The sequence below is a fragment of the Lissotriton vulgaris genome, chromosome 2_1 (assembly GCF_964263255.1).
Source record: "Lissotriton vulgaris chromosome 2_1, aLisVul1.2, whole genome shotgun sequence".
NCBI classification, from domain to species: domain Eukaryota; kingdom Metazoa; phylum Chordata; class Amphibia; order Caudata; family Salamandridae; genus Lissotriton; species Lissotriton vulgaris.
The window spans coordinates 599825531-599841523 of record NC_141687.1 but is presented as its reverse complement, the minus strand read 5'-3'; the positions used below and the strand labels follow the sequence as shown (position 1 = coordinate 599841523).

General features: G+C 43.0%; 1 protein-coding gene across 6 annotated transcripts in view; it reads left to right on the top strand.

Moving 5' to 3' along the window:
- Window positions 1-15993, top strand: part of ADGRB2 (adhesion G protein-coupled receptor B2) — a 1127991-nt gene that overhangs the window by 992918 nt on the left and 119080 nt on the right. For 5 of the 6 annotated variants that reach the window (XM_086955647.1, XM_086955646.1, XM_086955643.1 and 2 more), the window contains one exon: window positions 9508-9603. The exons of the other annotated variant lie outside the window; for it this stretch is intronic. In XM_086955647.1, the coding sequence (XP_086811773.1) occupies window positions 9508-9603 (96 nt within the window). The remainder of the gene's footprint in view (window positions 1-9507; window positions 9604-15993) is intronic. 6 annotated transcript variants of the gene reach the window in all.

The window sequence follows — 15993 nt, the reverse complement described above, 5'->3', positions numbered from 1 at the left end:
CCTATGGGAGGGTCTTCTCTCACAGCAGCAGGACATTCACAGAAGCAAAGTAGGGTCCTTTCTTCCAAAGTTGTTGATGTTATCTTGGTAGCCATGTATCCCTTGATAAACTCTGCATATGCTTGCAGTTGGAAAAGTTAGGGTTCAGTTAAACCTGTTGACTTACTTCATGCACCACTGTATGAGGTAGTTTTGTTGTGTTGTCATTGGCCCAGGAAGGCCTGGCTGTGGGCACTGTTAAGAAATATTTACTTGCTAGTTCAGCCTTACTTTCCTTTGGTATTGCCTTTTCTGGTAGAGACTTTATCTTTAACCACAGATTCCTTTCCTTACCTTACCTACCAACATCCCATCCTTCCCTATTTGCAACTAGACTCCTACTGCTGGAGGGTCCTCATTAGATTCAGCAGACTGGTCACAAACAATCTGACGTGGCTCCATCTCTGTAAGCAAAAAATGTGTCATGAAAGAAACTGATGTGAGACTTCTGGGGTAGCACACGTCACATCTGGCACAGACATTGACACAGAGATGTTGGCGCCACCCACTGGCGTTTAGAATTACTGCTCAAGAATTTCTGGATCTAGTCTGATGCCTGGGGAAAATGTTAAGGTAAGGAATCTGCGTTTAGATAGAATGTCTACTAAAAAAAGGGTTACCAAAGTTAAGTATCTTGTTATTTATTTCCACCAGAAGGCTTAAAGGAGTTGTGAGGGTGGATAGGGTAGATTTCAGCACACTGTGCATGCTTTGAATCTCAGCTTTAATCTGACTGCCTTCACAGTGGATCACCTATACCCATCCCTACTGCAAGCCCCTGAAAAGAAAAGACTGCAAGAAATGAGAGCTAGCAGAAGTATGCATACACCAATAAGTAGTTGGCTTCTAGTAGAGAATATGTTGAAGAAAACCGTTTCAGAAAACCTTATGGCACATTCTGTCTAGCTCTTTAACAGATATGTGCTATGTGTGACAGACTTCTAACCTGCAGATTCCTCCAGTTCTGAATACTCCTCAGGCATTAGAATGGATCTGGAAACAGTTTTTTTAGCAGTACCTCCGGACAGAAACCTTCTGGACGGCCACATTTGCAGAGAGAGACATTGGGCAGTTGTACAGGGTTCTTGGGTATGAGTCAATCAATGAGTCTTTGGGGTGCGTGCAACGAGAGGCGGTGATTCATGTAGGCGGGATTGGTGTTGTGGAGGATCTTGTGGGTGTGAAGTTTGAAAGTGATTCTCTTCTCGACTTTTCCTCCATTTCCATGTATGTAATGCAGATGCTGATGTTGTCATGCTCCTGACTGTCGTGTTTATGATGGCACACGCTGCATCTTGCTACATCCTTGTTTTACCTCTGTATGATGTACTTACTTGCTGTTATGCTGTTGTTGACTTGGCTTTTCATGAATAAAAACTAATAAACACATTTTTTTTAAAAAGAAGTCTGTATCAGAAGAAATAATTACTTACCTTTGATAGCGGTTTTCTGTTCTCTATCCCGCTGCAGATTACTCATCGACGCTCCCATCCTCCCCAATATGTGAATTGGGCTCTACCCATTATTAAAATCCCACATCTAGGAATCTGCACACTGGTCATAGCAAGTTATCTGTTGGGGCTCTGCGTCTGTGAGTGTGGACAGCCCACTGGCGGAACGCAAGTTGAGGGGGGGGTGGGGGGCCTTCAAGGTACATGAAGGGGCCCCCACTCAGTGTTTAAAATGGAGGTCTCAGGCCTGAGTACGGTGTTGAGGGGGCCTCCTGCAGCTCGGGCCCCCCACCCCGGGGGCTGCGGGGGCCTGTGTTACACCCCTGGGACCGCCTCGAAAGCAACTGCCTTTACCATGCATGAGTTGCGCGCCTAAGTCAGCCTATGTGTAATTTGTAGAGCAGAACAGCAGCATTGCAGAGCAACGCGCAGAGCTACACGTTTCTAGATTCAGAATGACACCTGGGAAATATTCCAATGGTGAGGTATCTACAGTTAGATATAGTCTCTACCAGAAAGAGCATACGTAAGTAACTTGTTCATCTATAGAGATGAAAATAGTGTCATGCTACGCTATGCCATTTGTGATTGCTATCTGATTTACACCCTTTTTGTTGTCATTAATTATGTGACCTACATGTATAGCATAGTGCCATCTGTTCAACATCTTTCATTCTCAAGGACTGCATTCTGTGAGTCTAAACAGGTTATCCCACTTTAAGTGCTGTCTGCACTACACTTGCCTTTCCTCTCACAGACTGAATGCTGAATGTCCATTCAGGCAATCCTGGGCCTGGGTGCTTCCACACTCCATCACACCAGCTCTCTGATGTCCTGCATTTGTTACTTCTATGCACTCCATGTCAGTTCTGAGAGTTGCAACACTATGCAGGTCCCTCACAGAGCAAATGCGCTGCAGCAGTTATGGTCCCTATCGTTCCTGAGTGCTGTCTGCACTCTGTGATTCATTCTAATGGGCAGCATGCACTCTTACTGATAACGATAAGGAGAGTTAGTTGCCTGTGCAACTGAACTGTGTAATTGACATATTATTCTAATTAAAACAGATGCTTGCTCTAAAATGTCCCTGAAAATTGAGATTAGCCGGCTTTTCTTTCCTCAGAAGAAAGTAGTTTCAAATACATTGGAGCATTTAGAAAACACTTCTAAGAGCTGTTAGTACAGGTTTTTTTTTTATCAAACTAACCCAGCATTTTTTGAAAAGCTATTAAGGTTTCGCAGACTTGGAGTGTTCGTTGTTACATATGCCTTTCTGATTGTTACTCAGTAAAAAGCATTAAGAATATCAAATAACAGTCTTTACTGGTATGAAGCTATTTCTGAGAGCACCCTGCCCATTGCTGCCCACACACCCTAGAATCTTCATTTCTGGTTGAGTTTTCTTTCTTTCCGACTTCTTTTGTATAGAGTAGTGACTGCTCTTCCTCGTTGTGTCCATTCATTGACATTTTAGAATATGTCAGCATAGCACTTAAGTCAAGACTGATGTCTGAGTGTAACAGGATGGTAGATTGTTTCTTTAAAGCCTTCCCTTCTGGCAGAATCTGCACTCGGCGCTACTGCAAGGCTCACAAATGCAGACACTCTGGGAAAGGAGGGATGAGAAGAGGCGTAGGTAGGGAATCCCACTGTGTGTGCGGCTGGTACCACACGATGTTCGCTCTTGGCAGTTGAGTGAATGTGGTGTAGATAAAGAAACTACTATTTGAGAAAAAGCTCAACATGTTTATGTATTTCCCCTGACTTATGTGTAGAAGAATAAAATCTCCAGAAAACAGATATGGTTTACTGGTTATTACCTGTCGTGGCTGACATTAATCGTGGGTGTCGGGGAGGGGAGGGTGTATAGGGTGTGTCGCATGGGGAGGAGGGATTAATACATTTTAAAAGCCTAACTGTCCACTGGCCGGCCAGGTCCCCTGTTTTCCTGCTCTCCTGCCTCTGGCAGGAACAGGAAGCAGGCAGCCTCTCTCCCCTCTCCTAAGCCAATCACAATTGCAGCATTATGATTGGTCGGGACAGGGCCCAGCCTGGCGCCTATGTGGAGGCCATTTTCTCAATGTAGGCTGCATTGCAGCTTGCATGGAGAAAGGGCAGTGTGTGCATTGGGCATCCCCAGAGGACCGACCAAACAGTCAGTGCCCTCAGGAGTTGGCAAACCACTCCTCCCCTGCCCTAGAGCATACCCGCCCACCTGCCCCCCCAAAACCAAACCCTTCGGCTTTCTCGCAGTGCGAGAAGTAGAAACATAAAACAGTCATTTTACCATTTTATGTTTCTGCTTCTCGCACTGCGAGAAAGCAGTGGGGCAACGCTCCTCCGCCCTAATGGAGTAGCTGCCCCTCGTTATTACTATGAAAGTTCTTATTGAGCACATCCTGTAATTTTACAGCACATTTTACATGGTTACTAAAACATAACTATTTATTGAATTTAAAATGTTCTACACCTTTCTCCGGAAGATTCCCATAATGGAAGAAGAAATAACTAAAGAAATCAAACCTTTAAAAATGATAGAGATCCACCTTCAAGAAGAGTTCTACATGCCACCTTTGTATCTGTGAAGCCTCTGAGTTGATGGTTATGGTGCACTCCAATAAGGGATAGGGGAGAGTTCCCTCCAGAGAATTAACCGCATTAAAATGTCATAACATGAATAATACACATTTACACTTTGAACAACTCATGTTCATTTTTATCATAAAAATGTCTCTAAATTGTCACCGTGGAAACCATACATGCATCACCAACTTACATTTTACATAGTAAATTCAAAGATTCTTCTATGTAGAAAAAACAATATTTAAAAAAATGAAAGATTACGAAAAGATTCTATTGAGAAACTGACAGAAGCAAAATAAATATCACATGTATATTGTTGAGAACATTTAAGTCACACAAACATACTCCTCTTATTCTTCATTCAATTCAAAATAAAATATTTCTTAGATGGAAACTCGGGAGTCTCTTAACAATAATCCATCTCCAATATTGAAGTCTAGTTAACTGACAGCTGTATTAAGTCTGAAGGATTCCCCATTTCAACCTATCCATAAATATGCACACAAATACCTTCCTTAAAATAGGTTTATAGTATGAAGGTCATGGGCAAGAAGAGAGCAAGTTTTTTCTGTTCGAGAATTACATATATTACCCTCAAAGATATATGTGTAGTATGCATCTATCTTACCTTTAATCTCTACCTTCAGATTTCGGGTCTAATTACAAGTTTGGCGATTCATAGGACCGGCAAACTCGCAGTGGAATTGCGATGGTGGTTGGGGACCGCCGCACCAGTGGTTAAACCGCTGTAGTACAACTACTGCAGTCGGACCACCATAGGACCACCAGGGATCCATGATCCCTGTCGGTTGTGTGGTGGGCGGAAGGCCTTAATATGCTTGCCGCTGTAACACTACCAAGCATATTATGAGTTTCCTCACTGCCACAGAACTCATGGAGTTGAGTCCGCCATGAAACCTGTGGCAGTGAGGAAACTAAGGTGGCCTTTTTACACAAATGAGGCGGAGTTAAAAATAACTTGCCCGTATACATATATATGTAATAATATAAATACGATCCCATATTTGAGGCACCAGCTGAAATCTTATCCCTGCTAATAACATTAATTGTGAAATACCTTGCAGAACGATTTAGCAGACAGCGCTATACACATATATATGTAATAACGTGAATACGATCCAATAATTGGGCACCAGTTTAAATTTTATTCCTGCCCTAAATACCATGAATTATGAGATACTTAGTAATAAAATCCAGCAGAGGGCGCTTAAAATCATTTGAAAGATTAATGACAGATTAACTGGTAATGCTGTGCCAATGACAACTTTCCATTGGTGTCAACGTGATGTGATTTGATCTCACAATATCAATATAATAACACACCCTTACACTAAAGTAAGAGGTATTGGTAGCCTCTAATATACTTAATGGATTGTAAGAAAATCTTTCATAATATTATAACCAGACCTCAGTTTAGACAGAAGGCGCAACAAACCCCAGCGCTGCCAGTAATATTCACGCAGGGATTCACAGTCCAATGCGTAAATTATTTGTACAAACTTGAGAAATAATATTCTCGCCTTAACATTTTAGGAGTGCATTAATTGAATGCACACTTTATCTTTCATATTCACTATTGATTCACTTTGTGCACTACCCATACCAGAATCCTGCAGGAGTAGCGAACAGTAATCAATTATGTTATCCTAATTGGTACTAGGGTGGCCAACTGGCATGGGCGCAAATTCAGGATGGTGAGTCTAAAAATTCAGGACAAAAATTCGGGGCAACAGGTATGTTTTGCTGACACATCAGTGGATGTCATGCAATAGAATATGAATAACTATGTAAGGATCATAAGGACAAGTCACTTCTCCTGCCCTGTCACTTCTCCTACCCCATCACCGCTTCATCCATGTCATTTCCCCTGCCTCGTCATTGCTCCTGCCCCTGTGCTCCTGCCCCGTCACTGCTCCAGCCCGTTCACTGCTCCTGCATGTTCACTGCTCCTGCCTGTTCACGTCGCCTGCCCCTTATCTGCTCCTGCCTGTTCACTGCTCCAACCCGTTCACCAACCCTGCTCATGCCAAATAACTGCTCCTGCCCCATCACTTCTCCTGCCCCGTCACCGATCCTGCCCGTACACTGCTCCTGGCCTTTCACTGCTCCTACCCAGTCAGTACTCCTGCTAATGCTCGATCACCGCTCTTGCCTCGTCACTTCTCCTGCCCCCTCACTTCTCCTGCCCCCTCACTTCTCCTACCCATCACTTCTCCTGCCCCGTTCACCACTCCAGTCCGTCCACCGCTCCTGTCCATTCACCGCTCCTGCCAGGTCACTGCTCCTGCTCATGCCTAATTACTGCTTCTGCCCCGCCACCTCTCCTGCCCAGTCACCTTTCCTGCCCATCACCTCTCCTGCCCATCGCCTTTCCTGCCTGTCACTTCCCCTGCCCTGTCATCTCCTTCCCTGTCGCCTCTCCTTCACTGTCGCCTCTCCTGCCCTGTCCCTCTTCTCCTGCTCTGTCCCTTCTCCTACACTGTCCCTTTTACTGTCCTGCCATTTCTCCTGTCCCGTCACTTATCCTGACCCGTCACTTCCCCTGCCCGTCACTTCTGCCCCGTTCACTGCTCCTGCCCCGTTCACTGCTCTGTCCAGTTACCGCGCCTGCTCATGCCTAATCACTGCTCCTGCCCCACCTCTTCTCCTGCCCCGTCACCCCATCTGCCCCATCACTTCTCCTGCCCGTCACATGACCTGCCCATTACGTGACCTGCCCGTCACGTGACCTGCCCATCATGTCACCTGCCCATCACTTCTCCTGCCCGGTCAGTTCTTCTACCCGGTCACCTCTCCTGCCCTGTACCCCTTCATCCCCATTGCCTCTCCTTCCCCGTCACTTCTCCTTCCCCGTCACTTCTCCTGCCCCTTCACTTCTCCTGCCCCTTCACTTCTCCTGCCCCATCACTGCTCCTGCCCCGTGACTGCTCCTGCTCCGTCACTGTTCCTGCCCCGTTCACCTCTCCGGTCCTTTCACCACTCCTGCCCGGTTACCGCTCCTGCTCATGCCTGATCAACGCCCCTGCCCCATTACCTCTTCTGCCCCATTACCTCTCCTGCCCGATCACTTCTCCTGCCCGTCACTTCTCCTGCTCGGTCACTTCTCCTGCCCGTCACTTCTCCTGCCTGTCACTTCTCCTGCCCGTTACTTCTCCTGCCCGATAAACTCTCCTGCCCCATCACCTCTCCTTCCTGTCACCTCTTCTGTCCCGTCACTGCTCCTGTCCTGTTCACTGTGTGTACAACATTGACAAATTACACAAGTTGGCAAATTCCCCACAGTACCCTGTTTGGGGAAAGCTCCTCTGTAATCACAAACTACGATCCCACTGGCACATAATATGCTAAAGGCAGAGGGCGGGCGCATTGTCATTCGAAAGGAGATAATCAGCCTCAATCGGAATGACAATGGGCCTGCCCAAAGTCTGTGAGAGCTCAGGGAGGGGCTGCTGCAGCCTCTGGAGTTCAACAGAGAAGTGCGAGCTGGACCCTAAGAACTTATAATCTCTTGGAGTTCTCGCAGGAAACGCTGTAATTAATGTCCAAAATTACTGACAAAAGGCATCCGTAAAAAAGAATGATTATGGACAACGGACATCACACCAAAATGACGGATGGTCCGTGAAATTTACAGACGGTTGGGCACCCTAATTGGTACTTAATAGCTGTTCCGAATTATCCGTGATTAAGGTCTTAACAAGACAGAATCGCATAGGGAATCAGTTGGTCTCTTTAAGATAACTGTTTGATATTACGGAGTAATGGAAGAAAGACAATGACTTACCTTCACTCGTGAGTGAGATCCAACTTCTTTTTGAAGTATTGTGGTTGACACGGCATGGCTGAGCCATTGTATTGGACCCGCACTGCCATAGTTGCACCAATGGTATCCAGCTAAAAAGTGAGCCGCTTTTCGCTCTGGATATATTTGTATTCAAATAACTTTTTATTTTTTTATTTGAAACCCTTCCATCAGAATCGCTGGATAGAGCTGGGTAGTTATTTGAAGATAACAGATCTGCAGAGGAATTAGTATATGTTTGAATTAACCATTAAGTCCCTCGGGCAGTGTTCTAATAGATACTTTGCTGCCTCTGAGGATTTGTTATCGCTTGCTCCCCTCCCCTCACAGTCCTCTAATATCCTGAGTCCCTCTGTGGCTGGAAATATCGTAGAACTGAGGGGGCTTGACATAGTAGTTTTACTAATGGCATGTAATATTTTATTAGCTTTATTAAGTGTTCCATTCTCTGGGACACAAGAGTTTATGAATCTAACAAATGAACCCATGGGGAGAACTGTGATCACAAGTAAGTATGATTTTAAAAAGTTAATGCTATCGTATAAACAAAAGTTTGCCAGGAAGTACCTAATATTTTGCGAAGTAATGCCAAATTATGATTTCAATCTTAGATTTGCTACCAAAATTGTGAGTGTTTAAAATTTAAGAAATGCCTAAATGTATTGCTCATATTCTGGAAGTTAGATGAGGTATAGAGTCAAAAATTCAAAATCTCTACTTGTGGACTGCATTGACTATGTCTGTTTAGACTACCCCATTGTTTGGGTGCAGATTGCAATGCAGCCCTCCTCAAGTAAAATGTTGGCCTCAAAAGTGTTCTAGGATTTGTGTGACGGTAGAGACGATATCCAAACATTATGATTACATACATTTTTCATTCTTGCACTCGTAACATCATGTACTCAACAGATTTGTGTACATACTTGTTCTCCATTTAAGGGAAAGAAAAATTTTCACCAGTAAATTTAATTTTAGATGGATTACCAGTTTATGAGCACTATCTAAATGGTTTATGAATAATTGAACATTATTTTGAGATTGCCAGCCAACAGATAAGCTGGCCTATGACATATTTCAAGCCCATTTCTTTTCTCACAATTCATTGGCTCTCTCACTCTCCCTCTTTCTGGCTGTTAATAAATTCTGTTTGTGTGTGAAGCATGCTAATGAGGCACGCTTTACTAACCAACTCTTTCCTTCTGACTCAACATTTTGTGACTCTCTTCTGTTGTTTCCTTTGTTGCCTTTACATGTTCTTTGCTGTTCATCTTCTTTGAGCCTCATTTTATATTTCAGGGTTTTTGTCTATTTTCCCGTTCTAGTCTTCTTTTCTATCACTTTTATGGAGTACTCTTGCTGTGCCTTTTTTCCACCATCCTCAACATTTTTCCTTTTTGTTTGCAGAGAATCTCTACCCTCCTTCTGTCTGCCTGTCTCTCACAGTATCCATCATGTGTATATATTTCATGTTTCAGTATCCTTTTTCCCCTTCCAGAGTTGATCTTCCCTCTTAATTTCCATGTTTTTCCTCGCTTCTCACATCTAACCTTTCTCCGTTTTTTCCCTTGCTGCTTGTGTGTGGGGCGGTGCATTTCGTGTCTCATGGTGCAGTGGGAAGCAGCCCTGCAGCAGCCTGCTCCTCCAATGTTCAAAACGCAGAGTGATTTCCAGCCCGGCGCTGTCTGCCACCACCGCCAGCAATGCCATGTTAGTCTCATCCAGTTTGGCTTCTCTTCATTTCGCAATGTCTTTTTATAGCCATAACATGTAAACGTTTAATCCTTCCTACCACGCGGACTCAGTTTTATTTAATCATTAATGAATTTTTTCATTACCTTCATGCCTTTTAGCCATGTAGACCTGCACATTCTTGGGACCAAAGAGTTTGTGATACAACTTGGTACACTGCTACAGCTCTGTAAAATGAGAGATAATGGTAAGGGCTAAACTTGTCTGCTCCTGACTGAAGAACTTGTGACCATAGAAAAAAATCCCCCTCTTCTCCTTGTTCCTAACTCTAATCGTAGATTAGAATCATTTGGTCTTGATTAATCATAGCTGCAACTAGAGATTAGAACCATCTGTTCCCTGGTTAACCCAGGAGGATATTAGCTTCAATGAGTTACTTTAACCACCCACTCCTGAATGACCCCATTCATGACTAATTCCACCTCTGATCAGATACTAGATCCAGCTACTTTTAATTTACCCCCTGCTGTAATCAGAGGCTAGAACCACAAACACCTAATACTTGTCACTTGGAACCAGGTTGTAGATTAACTTAGTTATCACTGATCCCAGCTGTAACCATATGCTGAACCCATATGTTCCTTATCCCACTTATTTAAAAAACCAGAACAATCAACTTCTTACTGATCCTGATTTTATACGGATGCTAGAGCTATCATTTTCAATTGAACAGTTCCAATCTCTTTCCTGATACTAGAATCATCCAGCCTTGGCTAATTACTATTATCAGTTACCATAGGCTACAAATATGCATCTATGAGGAATCCCTGCTGAAATTGAAACTCGGGCCACCCACTCCTGCTTGATTGAAGGAGTAGGCAAAGATTAGAAATATCCACTTCTGTTATTTTTTTTTTACTTGTGATAAGACTATATTTGGGCACTCCAAACATTTCTGTAACTAGGGATACTTATGTGCAATGAAAAACATCCTGAGCTACTAGTATTATTAGCGCTGTAAAAGTGACCACGCTAGGCAGGGTTACAAACGCAAGATTAAATACACACTCACATTTTCTGTATGCACATATTGATTAAATCAAGTAAACGTGTCTAATATCGTAGGCTGAGCTGCACTCCATAGAGCTACTCTCGGGTAGGTGGAGAGCCGCCAATAGTTGATAAGCTACTCGTTAGAGAAGCCTGGACTATAACAAGTCAGTTCTAATTGATCCCTTCTCTAAACTGATCCACAACCTCCAATCCTGAATGGTTCCACTATAAATAGACACTTGAAACATCTACTCCTCCTTGAGCCTAAATTTGTATCCATGGTACAATCATCTACTTCTGATCCCACCCATGAGGAACCTCATCTGTAAACAAAGAGTAGCCAAAAATAATGGTGCTGCTTTGTAACTAGAGTCTAAAGCGATGCACTAGGGTGATTCCAGCTGCAATCAGAGTCTAGAATCCTCCTAGCTTTAACCAAAGAAAGAAACCATGTATGCTTAATCCTGGCTATCACTATAGACTTGAACCTTCTGCGCCTAACTGACTACAAATTTACCTAGAAACCATAACTACTTAATTCTGGGTTAGCTCTGTTGTAGCCAGACAAATTAACTTTCTCAAATTGAGTGATTTTGGCTGTAATCAGGACAAGATTCACCGATTCCTGGCTGAGTCTACTTCTAACTGAAGGCTTGAACCTGGCTGATTTCTGGTTTGATCATATACTAGAATTATCCTCTCCAAATTAGAATCTTTCACTTCAGGTTGATCTCTGTTCTAGTCAGAGGCAAGCACCAATTACTCTGGACTACTCCGAGCAATACCTAGGTAATATACCCATCTATTCCTCTGTTTTTGGTACAAAGGAGCTAGAAAAAACACTGCTGAATGATACAGGCACCTAAAAAAGTCTAGAACGATCTTCTCTTGACTTATCACAGCTGTCATCATAGACTAGAAATGTTCAATAGTGAATGAGCCCCATCATTAACAGGTTAAAACCATCCACTTTCTATTGACGCCCTGCTGTAGGCAGAGACCAGCACTCTACAACCATAAATAAATCCAGCTGTAACTACAACCACCCACTACTGAGTCAGCCGTACTATTAACAGAAAAAATATTTAACTCCTTACTGACCCCCCCTGTAGCCAGATATCGAAACCATGCAACCCTGACTGAGTCCAGTGCACCCAAAACACCAGAGCGTATCTCTATGTTGATTCTAGCTATTGTACACTGAGACTAGCACCACCCACACCTGGCTAAGTCTGCCTTTTCTCCCTGACTTGCACCACCCACTTTTGACTGATCCTAGACCCTTTCCCTCGCAAATGACCCATATTGTAACCTGAGATTCCCTGTCTTTTGAAGGATGTGACTTGATACTGTATGTTTACTATCCTGTGGTATCTCTGAGAATTTTTTTTTAAACAGCTATACTTCTGGTACAAATTTTTATACACTTCCAAACAATTAGGCAATTTGTTATGCCATAAAGTGCGTTTAATTGTTCATACATGAATTAACCGTTTTCTCATACTTTTTTTGGGTGGAGAAAAGCGGGTTGAAAAATCAGCTTAACTGCTTTAATTGTAGGTCTTTCCAAACACACTCACTTTCCTCCGCCTGGTTTCCATGTGGTGGGTGCAGCCGCTTTTCCCCTCGATGCACTGTTTTGGTGTTGTATGTGTGTATGTTGCCCGTCTTACCATATCACCACCCATAATTAACTCAGAATTTTCTCTTCCTAGGAGGGACTGTCACAGCAGCACTCATTTCTGTTGCCTTCTGATCCCTTGTTGAGTAACAGTTTGGCATATTCTTACTGCACTGTAACTGCACTTTATCATTTATTATTTCACATTCTCCAACACCATATTCCTCGATTACTCCCTGCATGTTCCACTTGCTCACACTTTTCCGCAGCTCTTGCGATTCACAATGAAGTACAGCAAATCATTCACCCCTCTGGTCAGTGCTCTGTTGCTTGAATCTCTTGAAATTGGCACAGCAAACCCCTACTCTTGGGTGGAGCGTTTTGATTTTGTGTAATAGCCTCATCTAAGGACCAGGAAAAGGAGGTTACAAAACGACTAAGGGTGATCCCTGAGAATTTCAGTTTTTTATAAGGGTACCATTGGCATGTTTAAACACTAGAGCAGGGTGTCGACGAATAATTTAATGACTTCCGTGGCCGCAGGAAAACATGTTTCAGCAGTTTTTTAATTGCAAACCACAATGCTAAATAATTTTCAATTCCTGTATTTCCTTGCGCGGGTTTGCAGTTATAAAAACCACCCACGTCATGGAATCACTCATGCAAAAATACTGATACCACACTTTGGATGTTTTCAGGGTACTAGGAATTCCAGGCTGCGGCTCAGTTTCGAAAAGGGGTCCCCTTCTTCTTGATAGGTAGTTATAGGCAGGTTGACCTCGGGGTCACTTTCGTCTGGAGGTCAAACCGGCACAGCACCTATTTCTGTCCAATGACTCCTGCATGCATGTATCGACAGCTATAGCAACTGAGGACTTGATGATGAAGCATGCTACATAGAAATATATGGAGGAGAGTCGGTTAAAAAGGAAATTGGAGTTTTTACCCCTTAATACAGGATAATCAATGAGTCTAGGATGTCATCTTTCTTTTTGATGTGGCCAAAAGCACAATCCAAGATGGGAGAGGGCAGAGATAACAATATAGGATCTGCCTTCGGTTTCCCGTCTATGACTGCCAAGCCACAGCAGAGAGCAATAAACCCCTGAAGAGTGCTTCTCTAATTCTTATGATTTACATAGCTCCAACCTGCCATCTCATGGCACTATAAAACTCTGGATTTCATAACAGTTTACGAGATTCATATTATATGAAGTGTAATACGTATAGCTGAAACTCAAGCCCACACACATTTGTACATTTACAAACACACATACATATGTATATACCTACACCCATGTTCATGTTCTGTGCACTCAGGTCATAGTCTAGACTGATCTCCGTGAGTCTTGTGGGATTTGTGAAGTATCACGAATGGTTTTGGAGATTTGAAAGGTTAGTTTGCTAGGGAAAGGGCAGGGAATGAGACTGTGTATCGACTGAGCATCAGAAGTGTGTGGCACGATATCTTAGCACACCTTGCTTCGATTGTTGCAACCCACCCATGTGGTTGCTGTACACTTGTTAACGGCAGGTGAACTTTAGTCAGGGTGTCAGATTGGTTATTTAACCCACTATCTATAAACACCACAGGTTTGGATATATGCCATGATTGTTATAGCTAGGTAAAATGTTATAATTATCTATTATGTTATAAGTACTTACTGATAATCCCATCACTGTGGTTTCTCTGAGCGAGTGATAGGATCTAATGGTGCAAGGAGAGTTTGAAGTTAATAACATTGACTGCTTTGTTTATTTGAGGCACACATGCTATGATTACTTAAAATACTCCCATTAAAGTTCTCTTTATTATACCTTCAACGGATGATTCCTAGTTGAGATCACTTCAAAAGAAAGGCACACTGCTACCTAACTTTAGTAGTGTTGTTTTTTAACTACATCCTGTTCTTGGGTGACAAGTTAATAGGAGCCCTATCTAGATTATTTCCAGTGCTGTGTTCTAAACCCATGTCATTAAAGCCATTGAATACCTGTAGGGCAGTGGGTGAGTTGTAAGTACAGGGGTAGAAAAGAGAGGATCAGTGGAATGGTATTTATTGAAAGTAACAGTAGCATTATCTACTCAGCTCCATTCTTATACCAGGCCATACAGTTCTTAATAATCAACCAATCCATCTTTTGCAGCTTGCCCCTGCCTTTACATGGACCATGTAGTAATTTTCAATTAGAAGGGGGGTGGGAGCACACTGCATCGCCTCCCAGCACATTTCACCCCTAAGCATCCTGTTAAATGCAGTTCAGTTTAAATGCTTACTTACAATTTTGCTGAAGTGTTTCACCAAAGTTGGTGCAGGTTAGTGCTGTTAATCTCTAGACACAACTAGCAATGTTCATTCTGAATGTCCTGTCGAAGAATCTCTATTTTGAGAAAATATAATGAGCATGTATATGGAAGAATGCAGTTAGAAGAATTTCATCTGGTATCTCACAAATTATGTCTATGTCATACTGGCCAACGATGGCCCGGTGATCCAAAAACCTTTCTCCCGCAAGCAACTCATCCAAAGCTCCCCTGGCATAATCATGGATATTTTTTAGGTCTAGCCAGGATAAGGCCAGAACCAGACTTGATGCTCTGAACCCATGCTTGTCCATGAAACATTCAGTACCCTCATCTTCACCCTAAAGTGACTCAGAAGACTTACACACTAAACAGTAAGGGGTTTCTGGAGCTTTACCTTTTCCCAAGAAAGAAAGTGTATAGGCATCTGGTAAAAGCTGAGCTTGTGGTTCCATTTTTCTTAGCATTTATGCCTAATCTTCATCATCCCTGAGCGTAAGCATGGCTGACAGGTAGCTACAGAAAGGTTAAGGTATGCCATTGTGTTTTACAAGGCCTCATCTCTTGACATGATCCCTGAGTGTTATGCTCCTTGATTAACAAACAAAACAGTTGATCACAGCCTTTTCCCTTTTTTTCCATGTTTGCTTGATGAGATTCATCCCCAGTTTGATCATATAAATCTTGTGGATGAGAAGTCATTGAATTTGTTGAAACAGTGCCCACTTCGTACTTGCGTCTAATCCTTACTCAAGAACCAGATTATTCTTTTAGCAGTCCACTATGATAATAACTACTTTGCCTACCAGCAGCGCCTTGGGAAATGGCTGACAAACCACCCCCTCATATTCTGGAGAAAACCCTAAAGATTTTGATACACACACTTTGGAAACAAATGTGAATGGCATTACTCCCTGGTCCCAGTTTGCCTTCTTAGTCATTTAACCATTGTCACTCACTATTTACCTCATTCATAATGTCCCTCAATCAGTTTTAATTCCTGATAGGTGAACGCGCCGATGTGCACAGGCTGCACTTTTATCTGCTCATACCCCTCTTAGAGGCAAAATAACCCCTGTCTCCACGTTACTTGTTGAAAGAGGATAATGTCTTTAAGTGCCAGAAGCCATCATTCTTTCTTAGACCAAGGCACCAGAGCCTGTGCAGAAAGGAAACGTTTACACATTCAGCAGAAGTACATGAAGAAATCGAAAGCTTAAGCCACGCCTTTACTATCTCACGCATTACCCTGGAACATGGGACGATCCGTCATGTTGCAGGGCACATCAAGTCCTCTCCCTCAAAGGTCACCTAGACTGGGGTAGATTCCAAGCCAAGAGTTACTCCTCAGCAATGGATGGAAACGCATCTAGTTCTTGAAAAATTGCGAACAGAATCAAATCCAGTTTTTAAAGCATTTATACAAACT